The sequence below is a fragment of the Salvia miltiorrhiza genome, chromosome 3, assembly GCF_028751815.1.
Source record: "Salvia miltiorrhiza cultivar Shanhuang (shh) chromosome 3, IMPLAD_Smil_shh, whole genome shotgun sequence".
Taxonomy (NCBI): Eukaryota; Viridiplantae; Streptophyta; class Magnoliopsida; order Lamiales; family Lamiaceae; genus Salvia; species Salvia miltiorrhiza.
In genome coordinates, this window is record NC_080389.1 from 61,220,991 (window position 1) to 61,239,755 (window position 18,765).

Consider the following 18,765-nt stretch of genomic DNA (forward strand, 5'->3'; position numbering starts at 1 on the left):
TGCATAAAGTTAACTCCAATTTAAGTCCAATGGGAGCAGCAGCAGCCAAAAAATACAGAAAATAAATAAAAGAAATGATTTTGGATGGGAATGAGCAACAGGTTTTATCTGAAACATAAAAGTCTCAATTTACCATCAGGATACAAAGGAAAGCATACTGTTATTTTACACAGTATTTCTATCCTATTCAAACTACTTCTTCAACCTGTGATAGCTATTTATGTTTTATTTTGATTTCTTCTCACGTATACCCCCAACCGTCTCCCGGATTTCTCAATCTACGATCCCTGAAGCCCCAGACTCGCAGTTAACCAGCAACAAACTTCATCCATCTCTTCCGGAATGGTGTAATGGCCAAGCCTGCATGAATGCAGAAATAGGATTGATTCGGACGAAACAAGAAGCTAGCTAACTCAGTGTTACACAAGTTGATAGGTTTGGGTGTATCTGTACCCGCCATACGATCTAAACATTAGGTTTTGGAATCCAGCTGAACTTAATGTACGTGCGGAGTTTTCTCCGTGTTTATAAGCCACAACATCATCCCCTGCAACACAAGATTCTTTCAAATAGGAACTGATAATACATGATGAAATTGGATGTTGAACTTGAGATCGCGAGAAAACATAAATCATACATACCAGATCCATGACAAAGCAAAATGGGCAGTGATGCTGCACGCCTTACAATCTCATTTGACCTTTCCATTCGGTTCCTTAACATCCTAGAAAACAATTAGCCGTTGAGTGCAAAAGACCATATGATCACCAAGGGCATGCTGATTATTTATGTTATATAAAACGTGTTAGGTCACTGAGGCCGATAGAATGGGAGTTGTACCTGGAACATGGAAGCCAACCACTGAGGCCGATAACACAGCTCAAGTTAACTAAGTATGGGTTCCTATTGGCGTATTGGCCGAAAATGTGGCATGTAGCTGAGTAAAGAGCAGTTGCGGCACCCATGCTAAACCCACCGATACCTAGTTTGACTGCGAATATATAACAGAGATTCATATGCATCAGCATTCTATACACAATTTGAAAACACAGCATGAAAAGCGTAAGTTTGAGTAGGCCGTAGGGTCATGAGATGTTCCTAATTCCGAGAAAAGTGATCCCTTTTATGCATGTTAAACTGATGGCATTCACCAGGGAGATTGTTGCAAATCCTTTCAAAATTAGACCATACCTATTGTTCTGATGAGTTTGCTGGCCAATTTGATGAGTAAAAATGTGATCTTATCAAGAGACCTCACTCTAGTAAAAGAGCTAATTTCATAGAAAAAGAAGGTGAGCAATATCTGGAAAATTGTTGAGAAAATCAAAGCCAAGCACCTTTGTGAAAGGCAAACACCTTTTGCAATGATATACAATTTTAGCAGATTATTAGAGATGTTTTTTCTTTGTGTTTTTTGGTTGTTCCATTTATTTTAGAAAAATATAGTAATTTTTACCAAGCTCTCATAAAAACATCCTTTTAAAAGAAAACTCATGATGCTTTGGAGAAGAAAATTACTGTCAGCAGGCTCAGTTGATAGGAGATTAGCAACATGTGCTGCTGATGCATCTAATCCTTGTAAATCATCAGGTGCATCCTCTGAAATATCCTGTGCATCGAACCCTGCCGGTAAAGAAGATAAATATGTTATTCCCGAAATTCGAAAAAGATTATAGAGTAAAGAAAAATATCTTACATGCAGTGCAAGGAAATCCCCCAAATAAAGAAACTGGACGAGTAGGAGCAGTCGGGCATATCCACTTTACCTGCATTATCAGTTTAAAATGAGATAATGAATTGGGTTATTATGTTGTATCATCCAGATGATGAAAGACCTGGAAATGGAATGACTTAAAATATTTCGAATAACTCACGTTAGGAAGAGGAAGGCTTTCCAATTGCTGAGACCAGCTGCAAAAGCATGAATAAAATCAGAATCACACTGGATCAGCAATGAGGGTAAGAATATGCATACATGAACCATCACTTGAGGCTCGAGAAAGTTGCCAAGTTAGACATATTAATGTGTCGCGACTCTGATATTTGAGCACATAAAATAAGCAACACCAATCTAGAAGGAAGAACGAATAGAATTAAATAACATAACGAGTTAAGACAATTATTCTATGGAATAACTTTAATCGAGTTGACAACATAACAGCAAGTTAGGAGTATATACTTACTCCGAAAGTTCATGTATCTATGCTTACAATAGATTACTACCTACAAAGTATGCCAACTTACATAGTTTTCGGGACCACATTTTTCAGTAAGATGCGGTTAAATATGATGATAGACGAAGACAACAGTCACATCCTCAGAGTCCTGCTATTTCTTAATTACAATTTAACAACTTACAGCCTGTGATTCAACAATCCAGATAGATACATACAATGCTTAATGGTTTAAAAATGGGGAAATCACAGTTAGTGAGTAAGTGGTCCCCTGTTCTACATCTTCTACATAGTAAATTAGTAGCACAGCTGGTTACAAGACTAGATGACACACCCTCATCAACAGACAATTAAAACTCAAAATTCGAGGCATCCTATCATTTAGCAATCTTTCCTTATTCTGCACATGCTTGTAGTTAAATTAGTCTGAAGATTAGAGTAACCGAAATCCATGCAACCACATACAAGAACAAATAAAGATACTGATCATGCAATTCAAGATGAATGTGATTATCACCGCTATTCTTGAAACTCCCTATCAACACGTATACACATCAGATTCTCTTCGTACGAACGAAAGAGAACATAATACCTAGACCCTTTATCACCAAGATCATGTAGCCAAATTATCGTTGCTTGATGCCTCCCTTTTGGCCTGACTACATGAGTCCTTCCAAACTCAAATGTTGTTCTAGAGGGTTGGCCACCTATATGTAAGAGACAAGTGTTTATAGCACATTCTATAAATTGATAACAAATATTGAATTCTGTAACTAAAAACAGCTGACACACAATTTGTCATATCGTAATCAACCAAAAGAGAGTAGTTTACACTTTACATACCCCCTGCAGCGCTATTGAAGCTCATAGCTCGCTTCGATTTTATAACAAATGCACAAGTGTATATGTGTTGAGTGATTGCAATTGAACTAGCTCCTGCAATGAAATGAAGATCACATTGGCACTTGTATTTATATTTGAGTTTCAAAGTGTGAAATTTGGGATGTAAAATAGTGTGCACGGGCTAAAAGATAAATAAAAAAAAGATAAGGAAACTAAACCCTGAAAACGATAGAGAAAGCAAGACAAAAAGGAAACAAAGGGAAAAAGAAAAAGCTACAATCTTTACGACCACAAAGATGATAGAAGTAACAGAGCCCATCATCACAAATCAAGAAAAGAAACGGCTTAGCAGTGCACATTCTCACAGAATCAATTCCAGCTAACAACATGAGAAAAGTTATCACCATTTTTTCTTCATTGAAGCAAGCAAATTAAAAAACCAAAAACTCAACATTAACCCTCTTCATTTTTATGCACATTTGCAGCTGCAAACCAGCTAAAAATAGAATCTTTCTTGCAAGAAATGCAGAAATATCAAAATCCCAGAAGCTGAAAAGTAAGATTACACAGTGAAGAACCTGATACTAGAAGATAGAAATGGCTGAACCTAGCGGTGTGAAAATGTGAAAGATAAGTGGGGTTTAAGCTTTAATTTGGAGCCGAGGTTCTAGAGTTGTAAGTATTGAACACTGCAATAAAGTGCTTAGGCTTTTCCGGTTTCTACATTCCTTTTTGTCTGCCTATTTGTCTAGACCGTACCCTGTTTTCATGTGAACTGCTCTAGGGCCTCAAAATAGTAGGAGCACTTCTCTTTTACTAAAGTAGGATTCCCACTTCAAAATAAAATTCAAAAGAATGAAAAAAGTGCTAATTTCATACATTTTGTAGAAGCAAATCGCGGAATATATGTTATGAATAAGGTATCATAATTAGTTTGTTTAAATAAACTTCAAATTACTCCATTTGTTTCAGTGTTATGTTTTAAAAAGTAATAATGCAAGAATGATACAACGATGTGTGGTTAAAACTTCGTTAGGTGTAAAATCAAAAAGAATACAAAATTTATGAATTTATAGATAGATTTTAAAGTTGGGGTGCAAAATCAGAAAATGAGAAAAGTTCAAGTATTTACTAGCCAATATCCCTTTTATTTTCGAATAAGTGTCTTATTTAAAAAAATTATGCAAAGGTGATGTTAAACTACTAAATTATCTTTGTTCAATTTTCCTATACTATTACAATTTTATACTCTTCATATTGCCTACAATAATTAAGAGTACAAGGAATAAATTTTGCATTTCATTAATATGCATTTTCTTTATGTGATGAAGGACACTTATTTGAAAACAAATGGAATATTATCTAAAATAAAAGCGAATTACGGATTGCATAGGAATCTACTTTTAAGTGCTTAAATTTTAATTCCTGAAAAGAAAATGTGTCTTTCCCATTAGAATTGTCTATTGCTAATTGTATTTTAAAATTTAAAGTCCCTTTTGTTTTATGTAGACATTCGACGTGTTGATTTATGCTAATATTGATGAGAATGCCTCTTGGATACCATGATTCTTTTCTTGAAGTTGAAACTATTTTGTTTGATTAGAGAATACTGTCAAATATAATTAACTTATATATGCATAACAGTGTAATTAAACACATAATCTGAATGTGAAATGACATGATGGTTCAATATTTAAGTTTTGGATATGGATGTCAAGATTTTCATGATCTCTACCTTTTCTTTTTCTCCCATATATTGCTTTATTATTTCACGTTGAATGTTCTCGAACAGTATAAAGAGTATGAACAATTTGAAAGAAGTTTGAAGTAATGAAATAATTTATAATTCCAATTTCAGTCAAGTTAAGAGACTTTGAAAATATTCTAATGGATTAAACCATCCTTTTTATTTTTGTCTTAATTAGAAAAGGACGAGGATTACTCATCATTGTGGCCCTTTATGCTCTTAATTTGCTGTCCAAATAACCGACAATGAATAATTAGTATTGAATAATGAATATATAATGATGCACATATTTTTGGTGTTATATATCATAATTATTTAATTATTATGATCACGTGTGCACAATATAAAGCATGTATGGAATCATAAAAATTCATAACAATCGAATCCACAAATATTTTTCTCTAATGTTTTGTTTCAAGGTTACAGATTATTTATCGTAATGCTAAACAGCCACATTGTGGCTACCCATAATTTACTTAAGTAAAAAATAATTTAATTTATTTAACTTATTTTTAAAAATAAAAATAAGATTTAGTTATTTTATCATATTCTCTACATTATAGTTATTTTTTTGCAATTTTTTGGTAACTTTTTATTTTTATTAAAAAATAAATAAATAAATAAAAAATGCAAAAAAAATTTAATAAAATAAGTAGTACAATGTAGAGAATATAATAAAATAACTAAATCCTATTTTTATTTAAAAAAAATAAATTAAATAAATCGAGATTATCTTTATTATATCAGTGTGTGGGTGGCTACAATGTGGCTGCATAGATTTATTGTTATTTATCCATGTTGTATATAAAAAAAAGAACAAATTGTAAAGTAGTTGTGGATTGAATTTTTTTTCCTTAACGAAGTTCCACATTTGTACAAATTCAAGCGACAAATAATTTTCATATATAAATAACGAGAGAGGTGATTGTCCCATTTTCTCGTGCCAAAAAAAATTAAAACAAATAAATAAAGGAACGGGGTTATCAATTTGTTTCGGGTGATTGAAATTTGAAACTCGTGATAAAGTCATCAATTTATATTTTTACTTTATTGGATATAATTATTTTCTGGGGTAATTGTGAAATTTCTCAACTTTATCCTCGCAATTTACTATCAATAATTCTTTATGTCATCATTGCGTGGTACATTTTTGTCAAACTTTTATGCTTCACAACAAAAAATAGAAAATAATTGAATGTTGGATCTCATCTTGAAATGTATCAAATCCATGGAGATGGAGTTAATTGTTAAATTATGTATATAACTTTTAGTGTTTTTAAAAAAGAGAATTATATGTTATGAAATTTAAAAATGAGGATTGTATGTTATAGAACTTAAAAATAAAAATTATAATTTCAATTTTTAATATTTACACTTCTATTTTGGATCGTGATGGAAGCTATAGTCCTCATTTTGATGTGTTAAATAAGAATGTAAATGTGAAAAGTGGAAGCTATAGTCTCATTTTCAAATTTCGTAACTCATTTTCAAATTACGTAACATATAGTCATATTTTTGAAAAATACTAAAAATTAGGATCTTATTTTAACAATTAGCTCCATGAAGAATGAAGATGCTTCTGATATGTACACTAGATTTTCATTCACATATTTCATTTCGTCAAGGCCCCATATTGCGATCGACGAGGAATGCATTGATTGTGAAAATTTGAGTTATATTGAAAAAAGAATTATATGTTTGATAGTCCTAGAAAAAGTAAAATAGATAAATAATCATGTCTTATCTAAGTGTTTGATAGCAATATTGATTAACAAGAAGACCCGTATTAAGCAAGAGGCCCGCTCTTATATCACTGTTCTACTGGGAAATTTAATATCTCCTCCCCTTAATATTATTTATCTAGGTATTATTTATCTAAATTTTATTTATCACCCTTTATCTCAATTTATATATCAAACACGCATGTTTTGAAAATTTAAGTACTAGTGATTCTACTATGGTTAGAAATTCATCGAAAGGAAAGATATAGTGTAGGCGATATTATAAGATAGTATATATTATTAGTAAAAGTAGAATAGGCTAATTCAATATTTACTAAAAGGAATTCAAACTTTTGAATATCTTAAAGTATATCGATAAAAACAATTAATCATATATTTTAGTACAAATTAGCATCCGTGAGCTTTCTCATGAGCAAATTGGCCTTCTCCCGAGCCCGGCCCGAACCTCCCACCGAAATCTCCGCCAGCACCGAGAAAAACTCCGGCAGCTCGGCGGCATCCCGGAGGAGCTTCTCGCTGTCGTCAAACAACCTGAGCAGAATCTCCGCCGCTCCTTCTTTACTAAGAAAGCAGCCGCTCTTCAAGATCACCACCATTCGGGCCACGATCCTTTCAGTCCTCTTCAGCTCGCTCAGCCCTTCTTCGAACCGGGCCAGAAGCCCGAGAATCGCCAGCGCGATTCCGGCCAGTTCCTCTCCATCGCCGCTCTCCGCCAGCGTCATCACAGCCGGCACCGCCCCCGCCCGGACCGCCAGCGTGCAGTTGCCGTGAAACTGCACCAGCTCCGCCAGAGAGCTGAGGAGGTGGTGAGTGGCCGGCCCGCACGGCCCGGATACCGCCTTCACTAGAACCTGAATCACCCCACCACCATTGTATCATTCATGCATTTCTTTTTTTTTTTCTTTTTTTTGGAAATCTTGTATCGTTCTTGCATTATTACTTATGGATTAAGAATAATATATATCTACACCCACAAAAATGAAAGAGTTGAACATATAGAAGCCTAAATAAATGAAAATGATAAGTTAATCATTTGTTTATTATTGGATTGATTTTTTAAGATATTTCAAGAATTTTCATAACATTTATCATTTAAATTAATTTTATCTGTTTCAAAGAATGTGATTGGTAAACTAATAATTTGAATATAAATATTCAATTACATATCTTATCAATCACAAGAAGTGAACGTCTCCTAAAATATAACAAAGAAACAATCTAAAAAAATTGGATTGCAGGAAAGAAGCATTTAAAATATAAACCTCAACGGTGCCGGCGACGCCGAATTTGGCTTTATTCTTGTCGAGCATGGCGAGGCTGCAGAGGAAGGAGGCGGCGAGTTTGGCGGATTCCGGCGAGTGGATGAGAGAAGTGAGGTGGAAAATGGTGTCCCTTTGAGCTAAAGAGTGCTTAAAGTTGGGGTTGAGGGAGAGATTGAAGAGCACCGAGAGCGCCAGAGCTTGGAGCCGATGTTGAGGCGATTTGGAGAGGGCGAGAAGCGAGGCGACGGCGCCGTCGACTTGTGCCACCAGGTTCCGATTTTGAGGGCTGATCTTGGTGATGGTGGCTAGGGTTTGCAGCGCCTCGCACCGATCCTCCTCGTCGCCGCCGGAGGATTGAGCTACTCTCATGCATTCCACGATGGTTTCACGAACTCGGTTTGCCATCATCACTAAATTATTTGCTTAATTTTGTGTTGATTAATTAGACAAATATTGGATCTTAATTATTTGTGAGTGTAATGAGACGACAAGAGTCCGATTAAATCGATGATTATGAGACGACAAGTTGCATGGGATTTTCAGCCGGACAACAAGGAACTAATGACGTGTACATAAATTTTCATCTTTCTAATATATGCTTCTATTTTCTTGAAGGTTTTGGCAAATAAAATCGTGAACTATTTGTGAAATTAATTGTGAAATTGTGATTTTAACGTAATTGTTGAAGTGTGACTAATTAAATCATCATCTCGTCAATTCTTACAACTAGTATTACTCCCGTGCGATGCACGGTGATACTTATTTAATTAAAATAGTAAAACAAAATTATATTTTAGAATATTATAGTATGTGAATATAGCAGCATGAAAATGAAGATAACACCATCTTATAGTTGGTGATAAAAAAAATTATATTTTAAAATATTATATTTAGAATGAAGATATAGTAGCCTTAAAATAAAAATAAAATCATCTTATAATTGGAGGCGTATCAAATGAATCACCAAGAACTTGACAAAACCTTTTTATCTAATGATTATTATTATCTATTTAAAATTTCCACCAAAATATCTAGATATTTTTCTTTCAAAATTTCTATTGGTCTTGAAAGGGTTTTTGGAACTTTTAATTACTTTTTACTGATTTTCATTTTACAACATATTTTTTTGAGGCGTTAATTGATTGTAAATCCAAAAATTATTAGTGAATTTTGATATATTTTTTTAGCTATATAAAGTTGTAGTATAAATACAAAAACATTAGCTCATTTCAGAATTTGCCCTGAATTTTAATTTCGTCCAAATCAAAACATACATGAAAAATTTAAGATGATATAATATATACACATTATATTAAAGGGTTAATATGCAAAAACACCCCTAACGTTCACTACAAAAAAACGCGAAAATAGCGGCCAAAATTACCGACGGCGGCGCCGCCGCCGGCAATTACCGACGGCACGGCGGCGGCAAAAAAGGCGACCCGCCTTTTGACTATTACCGGCGCATTACCACCCCAACTACACTTAAGCCCCTAACATAACGTTGATAGCAACTAACACCCCAAAGTTCATTAAGTACTACAATTAAACCCATAAACAAAAGTTCTTTCACAAAATTAATAAATTCATTTTTTAAAAATTTATATAATATATAAAAGGTGAGTTTTCTCCCTCCATTATTTGATTCCCACCATTTTTTCTCTTTCTTCTCCCATCAATTTTTTCATATAAATAAATATTTTCATACACAGACAAAAATAAAAGAATTGTAAAATTTTAACAAAGAGAAAGAAAATAGAATATTTTAAAATTTTAGGAACTTATTTGTTTAAAAATTATTTTTAATATTTTTTATACCATATTAAATATTTTATTACAAACTTAAACATAAGATGCTTATTAAATATTTCTTCATAAATTAAATTTGATACTCCCTCCGTCCCAATAAAAGTGGCCACATTTCCTTTTTGGGTGTCCCATTAAAAGTGGCTACTTTCTAAAAATGACAAAAGTTTACTTTAATTAAGTCAACAATTACTCACTAATTTGGTCAACAATTGTAGGCCACTTTCTAAAAATGTCAAAATTACTCACTAATTTGGTCAATAATTGTAGGCTATTTTCTAAAAATTACTCACTAATTTTGGTGGATCACACTCAATTAAAACATAACAATCCCCTTCTTAATCTCTGTGCCCAAAAAAAAGTGGCCACTTTTATTGGGACGGAGGGAGTATTATTTAAAAAAGTATTAAAATTGTAAAAGAAAAAAGAGATGAAAAATAATGAAAAAATTGATGGGAGAAGAGAGAGAAATAATGGTGGGAAAAAATGGAGGGAGAAAACTCCTCTTTTATATATTATATAGATTACATTCAATTCCCCAATTATTTTCGGTCGTCGAATTGTTGAATTGAAGCTTATGTGAATTAGAATCCAGATACAAGATACAGTCTTTTTATAATTTGAAAAACTTTTAGTTAAAATTGTATGAAACGGCGTCGTTTAAGCCTAGCAAAACAACGTCGTCTTTACTAATCCACGTAAGCTCCAACGATCGAAAAATAAAATAAAATTAGGGAGACAAGATTGCAAGAATTGAAAAAATGGTAATTTAATTCATTAGACTTCAAAAGTTACGTTAAAATTGTAATTTTGAAATAATTCGTGATTTTATTTCCCAGAACTCCTTTTTAAATAGCAAATTTCACAAAGTTGTAATTCTAAAAATTATAAAATTTCCCTCTCCTCATAAAATTAAACTAATATATACGGCTATATCCAACAAAACAATTCAAATATTGAACAGCTGAAAAAATGTGTCACATTATTTTCTTAAAGCTCGAAATAAGTTTAAATAAAATATGACTATTTTGATATTGGGCCCAACCTATTTTATTTAACAATCGATCACATCGCCGAATGACACAAAAAGACATTATATATTTACATATACATAAAATTTAGAATAAATATATACTAAAATTTATGGAAAAAAAATGCAAATATTATATCTTCACACAGCATAATTATTCAATAATTCTTCTTAATTCTACGTAAATTCGTGCTAAATTGAAAATCTTCAATTTGTCTGTTCAAACTTATCAAATACATTTTCCAAAAGCCCAACAACACTGCTATTAAACAATCAGGCCCACTAAAAAAAAAAAAATTAAAACTCGGAGACCTAAAAATAAAGGGTTAATAGCCGAAAAATACACGAACTTTCACGAAATTTGCAAATTGCACATGAGCTTCAAAAATAGCCCCAGAATACATCACCTTTGAATTTAATCGCAAATTGCACACGCGTTGACTAACACCTTGATCGGCGGTGACGTGGCGATCGGAATTTGTTGACGTGGACGATTTTCCGATGTAGTAAAACGACGTCGTTTTGTCAAGCTCTTTTAAATTAAAAAAAATGGAAAAATCATTTTGTTTCAGTTTTTCCAGTTTCCGGCGAGGAGGCTCGTTTCATCTCAAATTAAGTTTGCTCTCCCCACCGCGCACCGCCTCTCCGCCCACCTTCCTCGTCACTCCAGCGCCACCTTCTGCCCCATCCCGACGCACCCTGCTGCTACCACCGCTCAGGCCAGCGCCCCAGATCCGCCGCCTTTTCCAGACGCCGAGCACCACCTCCACCTCCACCTCCACCGTATGGCACAGCGCGACCTTGTCTCCAACCGCTGCGTTCCACCACCACCGTTCGCCGCCAATCCCCAAATCCAGAACAAAAAACCACCCTCTCTCTCGGTCAACGATTTTAGGAGGTTTTGCTTGTTTGGGGTTCTAAAATCGCTGCTCTGCGATTTCTAAAATCGAGTGGTTGGGGTTCTAGGGCTTAGGCGACGGCTGGGTCGGAGAGAAGGGGGAGGTCGATGAAGGAGGAGGGTTTGCAGAGTGTGAGGCGGCGGAAGTCGCGGGGGAAGAGGGAGGGCGGCGGAAGTCACGGGGGAAGAGGGAGGGCGGCGGAAGTCGCGGGAATGTCGAAGGCCAAATCCTTCAATAGATCAAATCGAAGGCCAAATCCGGTGGTGGTGGAGATTTTTGTGATGGTGGTGGTGGTGGAGATGACAGAAAACAGTGGTGGTGGAGAGGGAAAACGGTGGTGGTGGAGAGGGAAAATGGTGGTGGCCGGCGGTGGTGGAAAGCTTGAGGAAGGAGAGGAACGCTGTGATTTGAGAGAGAGAGAGATGATTTTTGTTTTTTTTTTTTAATAAAAATGACATGTGTATTGCCAAATCAATTAAATTGCCACGCGTATTGCCACATACAATAAAAATGCCACGCGTATAGTCCATGTCATCGCCGGTCAACTTTAATTATGGCCGGAGTTCTCGCCGTGTGCAAATTACAACAAAATCAATAGCTCATGTATTCTGGGGCTATTTTTGAAGCTCATGTGCAAAATGCAAATTTGGTGAAACTTCGTGTATTTTTTGGCTATTAACCCAAAAATAAATAAATAAAAAAGTTCCTCACTGGCCTTCTCTCTCATCTTTCAATGTCTCAATCTCTCTCTCTAATTCATTCTATTTGTTCATCAGCTCTTCTTATTCTTCATCATCACTGGGGTGTGGTGGAGCTAATTTTTCCTAGGGTTTATTCATATCAGGATCATACTATCTCTCTCTCTCTCTCTCTCTCTCTCTCTCTTGTTGGAAGCATAATCAACAGCACAACAGCTCATGAAATTTCTAATTCGCTTTCCAGCTTCACCGGCTCCTTCACGGCTGCGCTTTTCAGCAATTCCTTCAAAATCCTTATCATCATCATCTCTCCGCGAAATTACCAGAACACCACTCCCGAATTGGGGTTCCTCTGTGTCGGGCTCAAATTCAGAACCCCAAAGCGCAAGCAAAAATCGAACTTTTCCAAAACTCGATTCACAAAACGCGGAACTCAGCGACAAAAATGCTGCTGAAGCCCTCTTGTCATACAAGAATGATCCCCAGATAGCTCTTGAGTGCTTCAACTGGGTGGGGAAACAACGTGGCTTCCTTCGAGAAGTTGGGGACTCGTTTTTCGTGCTGCTTCACATTCTTGTAAGATTCCCGAATTATCATAATGCAGCTCGGGGCTTGATTGATGATTATGTGTGCCGGGATTCTGCCCCGTCGTGTGTTGTGTCGGTCGATCATTTGATTGATTGTTCGAAAAGATTTGGTTTTGGGTTGAAGCCGCGGCTTTTTGATTATTTCTTGAATGGATATGTCAGGGCACAGAGATACAAAGATGCGGAAGATTGTTTCTATGCATTGGTTTCGCGTGGAATATTGCCCTGTGAGATTATTTTGAATAATTTCTTGAAATCGCTGATAAGGTTGAATATGATTGACAATGCACGCGGTTTGTTTAAGGACGTAGTTTTGAAGAGTATTAGGTATGATTGTGATGCTGTATACGTGATGATGTGCGCGAGTCTGAAAGATGGTAGGGTGGAAGAGGCTGAGAAGTACTTTCTGGAGGCGAAGAATAGGGGAATTAAACTCGAACCTCATGTTTATTCTAGTGCAGTTCGTGCTGCTTGTATGAAGCTGGAAAGCAATCTTGCACTTGGCTTGTTGAGTGAGATGAAGGATAGGGGTTGGGTTCCACCTGAGGGTACATTTACACTTGTAATATGTACTTGTGTGAAGCAGAGGAATATGACAGAGGCGTTAAGGCTGAAGGACGAGATGATTAACAGTGGACATTCGATGAATTTGGTAGTTGCTACTAGCTTGATGAAGGGATATTATCAGCAGGGTGATCTGAATAGCTCGTTGGCGTTGTTTGATATGATAGTGGAAGATGGACTTGCTCCAAACAAGGTCACTTATGCGGTCGTCATAGAAGGATGTTGTGTTCATAGGAATATGGAGAAGGCAAAAGAGTTGCTTGATCGTATGAAATCTGCAGGTATTCAACCAAATGTATACACTGTGAATTCTATAATTAGAGGTTATTTGCGATCTGAATTGCTAGATGAGGCGATGAAAATATTTGATGTTGCTGTGAAGGATGGAGTTGCTAATGTTTTCACTTACAATGATATGCTATCCTGGTTCTGTGGAAATGGTAGACTAGATGATGCGTACGAGATATGGGATAAGATGATAGATCGGGGGGTTGAACCAACTATAGTTTCCTACAATAATATGATTCTTGGGAACTGTAGAAAAGGGACTATGGATGTAGCACTCAGCTTACTTTCTGAAATGACTGTTAGGAACTTGAAACCAAATGTAATTACTTATAGTATATTGGTTGATGGACATTTTAGAAAGGGTGAAACAGGAAAAGCCATTGGATTGTTTGATCTTATGGTAAGCTCGGGAATTGTCCCGACTAATGTCACATTCCATACAGTCATCAATGGGTTCTGCAAAGCTGGCCAAACCGGTGCAGCAAAAGAGTCGATGGAAAAGTTTGTGTCAATGGGTTTTGCTCCCGGTTGCATGACTTATAATTGCCTTATTGATGGCTTTATCAAGGAAGGCAATACTGACTCCGCATTAGCTGTTTATGATGAGATGTGCAAATCTGGACTTGTGCCCAATGTTGTTACTTACACCACTTTGATTGATGGATTTTGTAAAGGACAGGCTATGGATCTTGCACTGAAGGTGCGGAGTGAGATGCGTGCTAAAGAAATTGCAATGGATGTAACTGCATATAATGCTCTTATCGATGCCTTTTGCAAGAGAAATGACATGAAGTGTGCATCTCAACTTTTTGATGAACTTCTAGAAGCTGGTTTATCTCCAACTACGGCTGTTTACAACACCATGATTGGTGGATTCAGAAACCTATATGATATGGATGCAGCGCTTAACTTATTCAAAAGAATGAGTGGTGAAGGGACTCGGTGTGATTTGAAAACTTACACCACATTGATTGATGGGCTGTTGAAAGTTGGGAATATAGAGCTTGCAACAGATTTCTACCAGGAGATGCTTGCGAAGAACATCATGCCAGATGTCATTACGTACTCTGTTTTAATACACGGTCTTTGCAGTAAAGGACAGCTGGAAAATGCTCGCAAGGTCCTTGATGAGATGCTCAATAAGAGTGTCACCCCTAATGCGCTTATTTATAATACACTTATTGGGCGAAACTTCAAGGAGGGTAATTTCCAAGAGGCTTTTCGGTTGCATGATGAAATGCTTGCTAGTGGTCTTGCAGCTGATGATACCACTTATGACATTCTCATGGGTGGAAAGCTTAAGGAGAATCCATCCCATCGGGAGTTCTTCCATGGTCAGGCTATATGAGATTGCCGCAGACATTCTCTGCGTTGTAGTACAATGGAGCAGACTCAAGAAAATAGAAGACTAGAAGCTCGGATTTGGAGCGAGGTTTTCATTGTCTGCGCTGAAGGATTAAGTGATTAACCCTACTCTCTCACTAAAAAGTTGGTGCATGGAGGTGACCAATTTCATGAATTTGTTGTTTCTTACAATTATATTTGGGATAAGATGTTGTGGATGATCATTTTGTGGAGTTATCTGTGTGTTGAGGTAACATGCTTCAAGAATCCCTGATTTATAACTTTTTTTTCTAATACAATGTAGGGTCATCCCCCTTTCTTTCACATGTTACATATTGATATTTTTCAATTTTTATTGCCTGGTCCATATTAGATAGTTAATAGTTGTGTTTTGCTTATTTATGAAAATATTTTGCAATTCTACACAAAACTCTCCAAATGTTACCACCCTTGTAATAAGAGTAGTTGATTTATATTTATTTAAGCCCTTATGATGTGTATTATTTCTAGTACATGTGCACTGAAGCTTACTTTAATTGAAAGAAAATACATTTTGTTTCCCTTTTGGAAATTTATTACTAGTATTTAATATTTATATTGGGTATGCATACAGCAAATCATCTGCTGCTTGTCTTGTTCACTTAGCTCACACAACTGCATGATTGGCATGACTAATTAGTAGTAACTTTTTGTATCAGTATAATTTAAGCGATCAAATTCGTGCACATTTTTCAATTGCTGGAAAAGTTGAAATATGCTCATTCGCTTGATCTGAATCGAGACGCTCCTTATTCTCTAGAATATAGCTTGGAGAAGGATGTCTTGAGCAAAGAAGGCACTTCTGCAACAACAGATGGCTCAAATGGTGGTTTATGTCATTCCGAGTTGACTCCTCGAACACCGCAGTTCAGTTCAAGTAAGTATGATTTGTCCAAGTAATATTCGGAGCCATCTTAAATAATGCAACTCTAGGTGCCTCGTTTACTATTTACTAGAAGGAAGAATGAAATAACATAATGAGTTCTTTTCCATATATACAATGCTAGTATTAAATGAATATGCACTTTTCTATCCTAGTTAATAATACATCTGGATCTATGTGTGTTATTTCAGTTTGTGCTATGGTAGCTCTGCCAAACCCTAATCCCAAAATTTTGACTTTAACAATAATTATCTGGAACTATAAATAATGATAACAAGCTACAGAAACTTGGAACAAATTCTGTAAAGTGAGCATATAACTCCATGTTGCATTCTATGATCTTGATCAACAGACCTTCTATATCTCTGAGATCTAATGTCACTAAAATTTGCAGAGATCCGATAACACAGGTTGTCTGTTGCTGCCCGTGCTCCTCCTCGAACTCGAAGAAGCAGAAACAGATCGCTGAGCTAACAGAAAACAGGAGGCACACGAACACAACGCTGGAGAATCTGAAAGGTAATATTTCAGAACAGAGTTCAGGCGATAGCAAGAAATTATGTAGCAGTCCGATGTTTTGTCTCTCTATTGTTCGGCCTGAAATGGAAACTGTGATCCAGTTTGCCTTCAGTTTCATCGCTTTTCTCTCTTCCTGGATAATCGAGGGAAGGAAGGAAGTGAAACCTCCCGACAGGCGGAGATTGCCACCAGGCCCGCCGAGGCTGCCTGTGATCGGACACTTGCACCACATCATAGGACCACTTCCGCATCACTACCCTCTGAGGAATCTGGCGAGCAAGTACGGGCCGCTGATGCACCTCAAGTTTGGTGAAGTCACCGCGATCATTGTGTCCTCAGCTGAGGTTGCGGAGAAGGTGCTGAAAACTCACGATCCTGCATGTGCAGATAGGCCAAAGAGCGTGGCCACGCAGATAATGTGGTACAACTATAGCGATATTGTGTTTAGCCCTTACGGCGATTACTGGAGGCAGATGCGCAAAATATGCATCTTGGAGCTGCTGAGCGCGAAGAATGTCCGGTCATTTGAGTACATCAGGAAGGACGAGGCGTCACTTCTCATCGAGTCGATTCAGTCAACTCGTGGTGCGCCATTCAACCTGACCGAGAAGATCTTCTTGTTCATGAATTCTATGACGTGCAGAGCCGCATTCGGGAACGCATCCATGGACAGGGCGGCGGCAATTAAGCTGATCAAGAAAGCGATCTGTTTGGCGGGTCACTTTGACCTGGCCGATCTCTTTCCTTCGATCAAACTATTTGATCTCATCACTTGGAACAGATTCGAGCTGCTGAAGCTGCGGCGGAAACTGGACAAGATTCTGGACGACGTGATTGATGAGCACGAAAGGAATCTTGCTTCGACCAAGATGGGCTACGGGGAGTTGGGCACTGAAGATTTGGTCGATGTTCTTCTGCGGTTGAAGGGAAGTGGCGAGCTCGAGTTATCCATAACCAACGACAGCATCAAATCCGTTATCTTCGTGAGTTTCTTGATCCATCGCCATATCCAAATGTATATTTTCACCTTTCACATAGCTCTAAAATGGCTATTGTGACGACGTTTGCAGGATATGTTTGCTGCTGGCACGGAATCTTCGTCGACAACAGTGGACTGGGCCATGGCGGAACTAATGAGCAACCCACGCGTGATGGCAAAAGCACGAGACGAGATAAGGCAAGCTTTCAGAGGAAGGGAAACGATCAAGGAGTCTGAGATCCGAACGCTCAAGTATCTCAAGATGGTCATAAACGAGACGCTGAGGCTGCACCCTCCGGTTTCCATAATCCCGAGAGCGTGCAGGGAGGAGGAGCTCGAGATAGACGGGTATCACATACCTCTCAACGCCAACGTGATTGTCAACATCTGGTCGATTGGAAGAGACCCGAAGTATTGGCACGATGCAGAGAGTTTTGAGCCGGAAAGGTTCGAGGAGAATCCGATCGATTTCTTGGGGAGTCACTTCGAGTACATCCCGTTTGGATCGGGGAAGAGGATCTGCCCCGGTATGGCATTTGGCGTGGCCAACGTGGAATTCGTTCTAGCGCAACTCCTCTATCACTTCGACTGGGAGCTTCCTCCGGGGGTCAGCCGCGATGATCTGGATATGGCTGAGGTCGCCGGCATTGCCGTGTCAAGAAAGAGTAGCCTTCGTTTGATTGCTGAACCGTACGATCATGCCTTGGACAAGACTATAGTCGAGTAGAAGAATGAATCGGTTTCGTGTGAGTGTGTTAGCCTAGTGGTAGTGTGGTTAATGACTGAAGCAAAAAAAAAATTTAGCTCTAGCAGGGAAAAATGGAGAATCATTATTGATACTTAAAAAAAAGAAGTGCAGATTAGGGCACCTAGTGGCTAGTATGATGAGTAGTTTAGAGGTTGTAATTAACTATAGCCATAATTCTCAAAAAAAAAAAAAAAAAAACCAATCACCATAGTGGCAACTAGCAAGTAATATTCTCCGATTTCATGTGTATCATTATGTCCTACTCTTATCATTATTATTTTAATAATAAATTTTATAAAAATAAATCTTATTAGTCAATAAAAGATAAATTAAATGATAAAACATAATTATATACTCTAATTAGATCCAATAAATTTTAGTTAATAATTATAAAATTAAATTAAATCATACGAAGTTGAAATTGGCGAAAAATATATAAGAAAATAAATAAAATTGAAAATTTGACATAAAGTGAGACATTAAATATGGTACAATGAATCTTAATCCGTGAATTTGCTACTGGAAATATGCACCAGATGATGGGGCCAATCACAATTTTGCTCAATTACTATGTATTTTGAAAATGTAATTAGCTATTTTATGGGGATTTATT

General features: G+C 36.9%; 4 protein-coding genes across 5 annotated transcripts; 2 read left to right on the forward strand and 2 right to left on the reverse strand.

Annotated features, from left to right (window-relative positions):
- Positions 1 to 62: 62 nt before the first annotated feature.
- LOC131015160 (uncharacterized) lies at positions 63 to 3,802 on the reverse strand. Its single transcript, XM_057943431.1, has 10 exons — positions 3,596 to 3,802; positions 3,018 to 3,110; positions 2,767 to 2,881; positions 1,875 to 1,911; positions 1,697 to 1,766; positions 1,519 to 1,623; positions 841 to 991; positions 642 to 724; positions 454 to 547; positions 63 to 360 (listed from the first exon to the last, which is right to left on the reverse strand). Exons 2-10 carry the CDS (start codon positions 3,040 to 3,042, stop codon positions 279 to 281), a joined length of 762 nt encoding a protein of 253 aa, XP_057799414.1. The 5' UTR covers positions 3,043 to 3,110; positions 3,596 to 3,802; the 3' UTR covers positions 63 to 278.
- Positions 3,803 to 6,802: 3,000 nt separating this feature from the next.
- On the reverse strand, positions 6,803 to 8,187 carry LOC131015159 (U-box domain-containing protein 39-like). Its single transcript, XM_057943430.1, has 2 exons — positions 7,769 to 8,187; positions 6,803 to 7,357 (listed from the first exon to the last, which is right to left on the reverse strand). Exons 1-2 carry the CDS (start codon positions 8,174 to 8,176, stop codon positions 6,884 to 6,886), a joined length of 882 nt encoding a protein of 293 aa, XP_057799413.1. The 5' UTR covers positions 8,177 to 8,187; the 3' UTR covers positions 6,803 to 6,883.
- A 4,042-nt stretch (positions 8,188 to 12,229) lies between these two features.
- On the forward strand, positions 12,230 to 15,217 carry LOC131015154 (pentatricopeptide repeat-containing protein At3g54980, mitochondrial-like). Its single transcript, XM_057943417.1, is given in 2 exon segments — positions 12,230 to 14,951; positions 14,953 to 15,217. Coding segments are annotated over 2 exon segments (2,631 nt in total). The 5' UTR covers positions 12,230 to 12,420; the 3' UTR covers positions 15,053 to 15,217.
- Positions 15,001 to 18,453, forward strand: LOC131015156 (premnaspirodiene oxygenase-like). Of its 2 annotated transcripts, none has more exons than XM_057943427.1 (4): positions 15,001 to 15,142; positions 15,784 to 15,900; positions 16,301 to 17,408; positions 17,496 to 18,453. In XM_057943427.1, the coding sequence occupies exons 2-4, from the start codon at positions 15,857 to 15,859 to the stop codon at positions 18,129 to 18,131; spliced, it is 1,788 nt and encodes a 595-aa protein (XP_057799410.1). In that variant the 5' UTR covers positions 15,001 to 15,142; positions 15,784 to 15,856; the 3' UTR covers positions 18,132 to 18,453. The 2 variants fall into 2 exon arrangements, with proteins under 2 accessions (XP_057799410.1, XP_057799411.1); XM_057943428.1 differs by having other exon boundaries at positions 15,094 to 15,234.
- Positions 18,454 to 18,765: the final 312 nt, after the last annotated feature.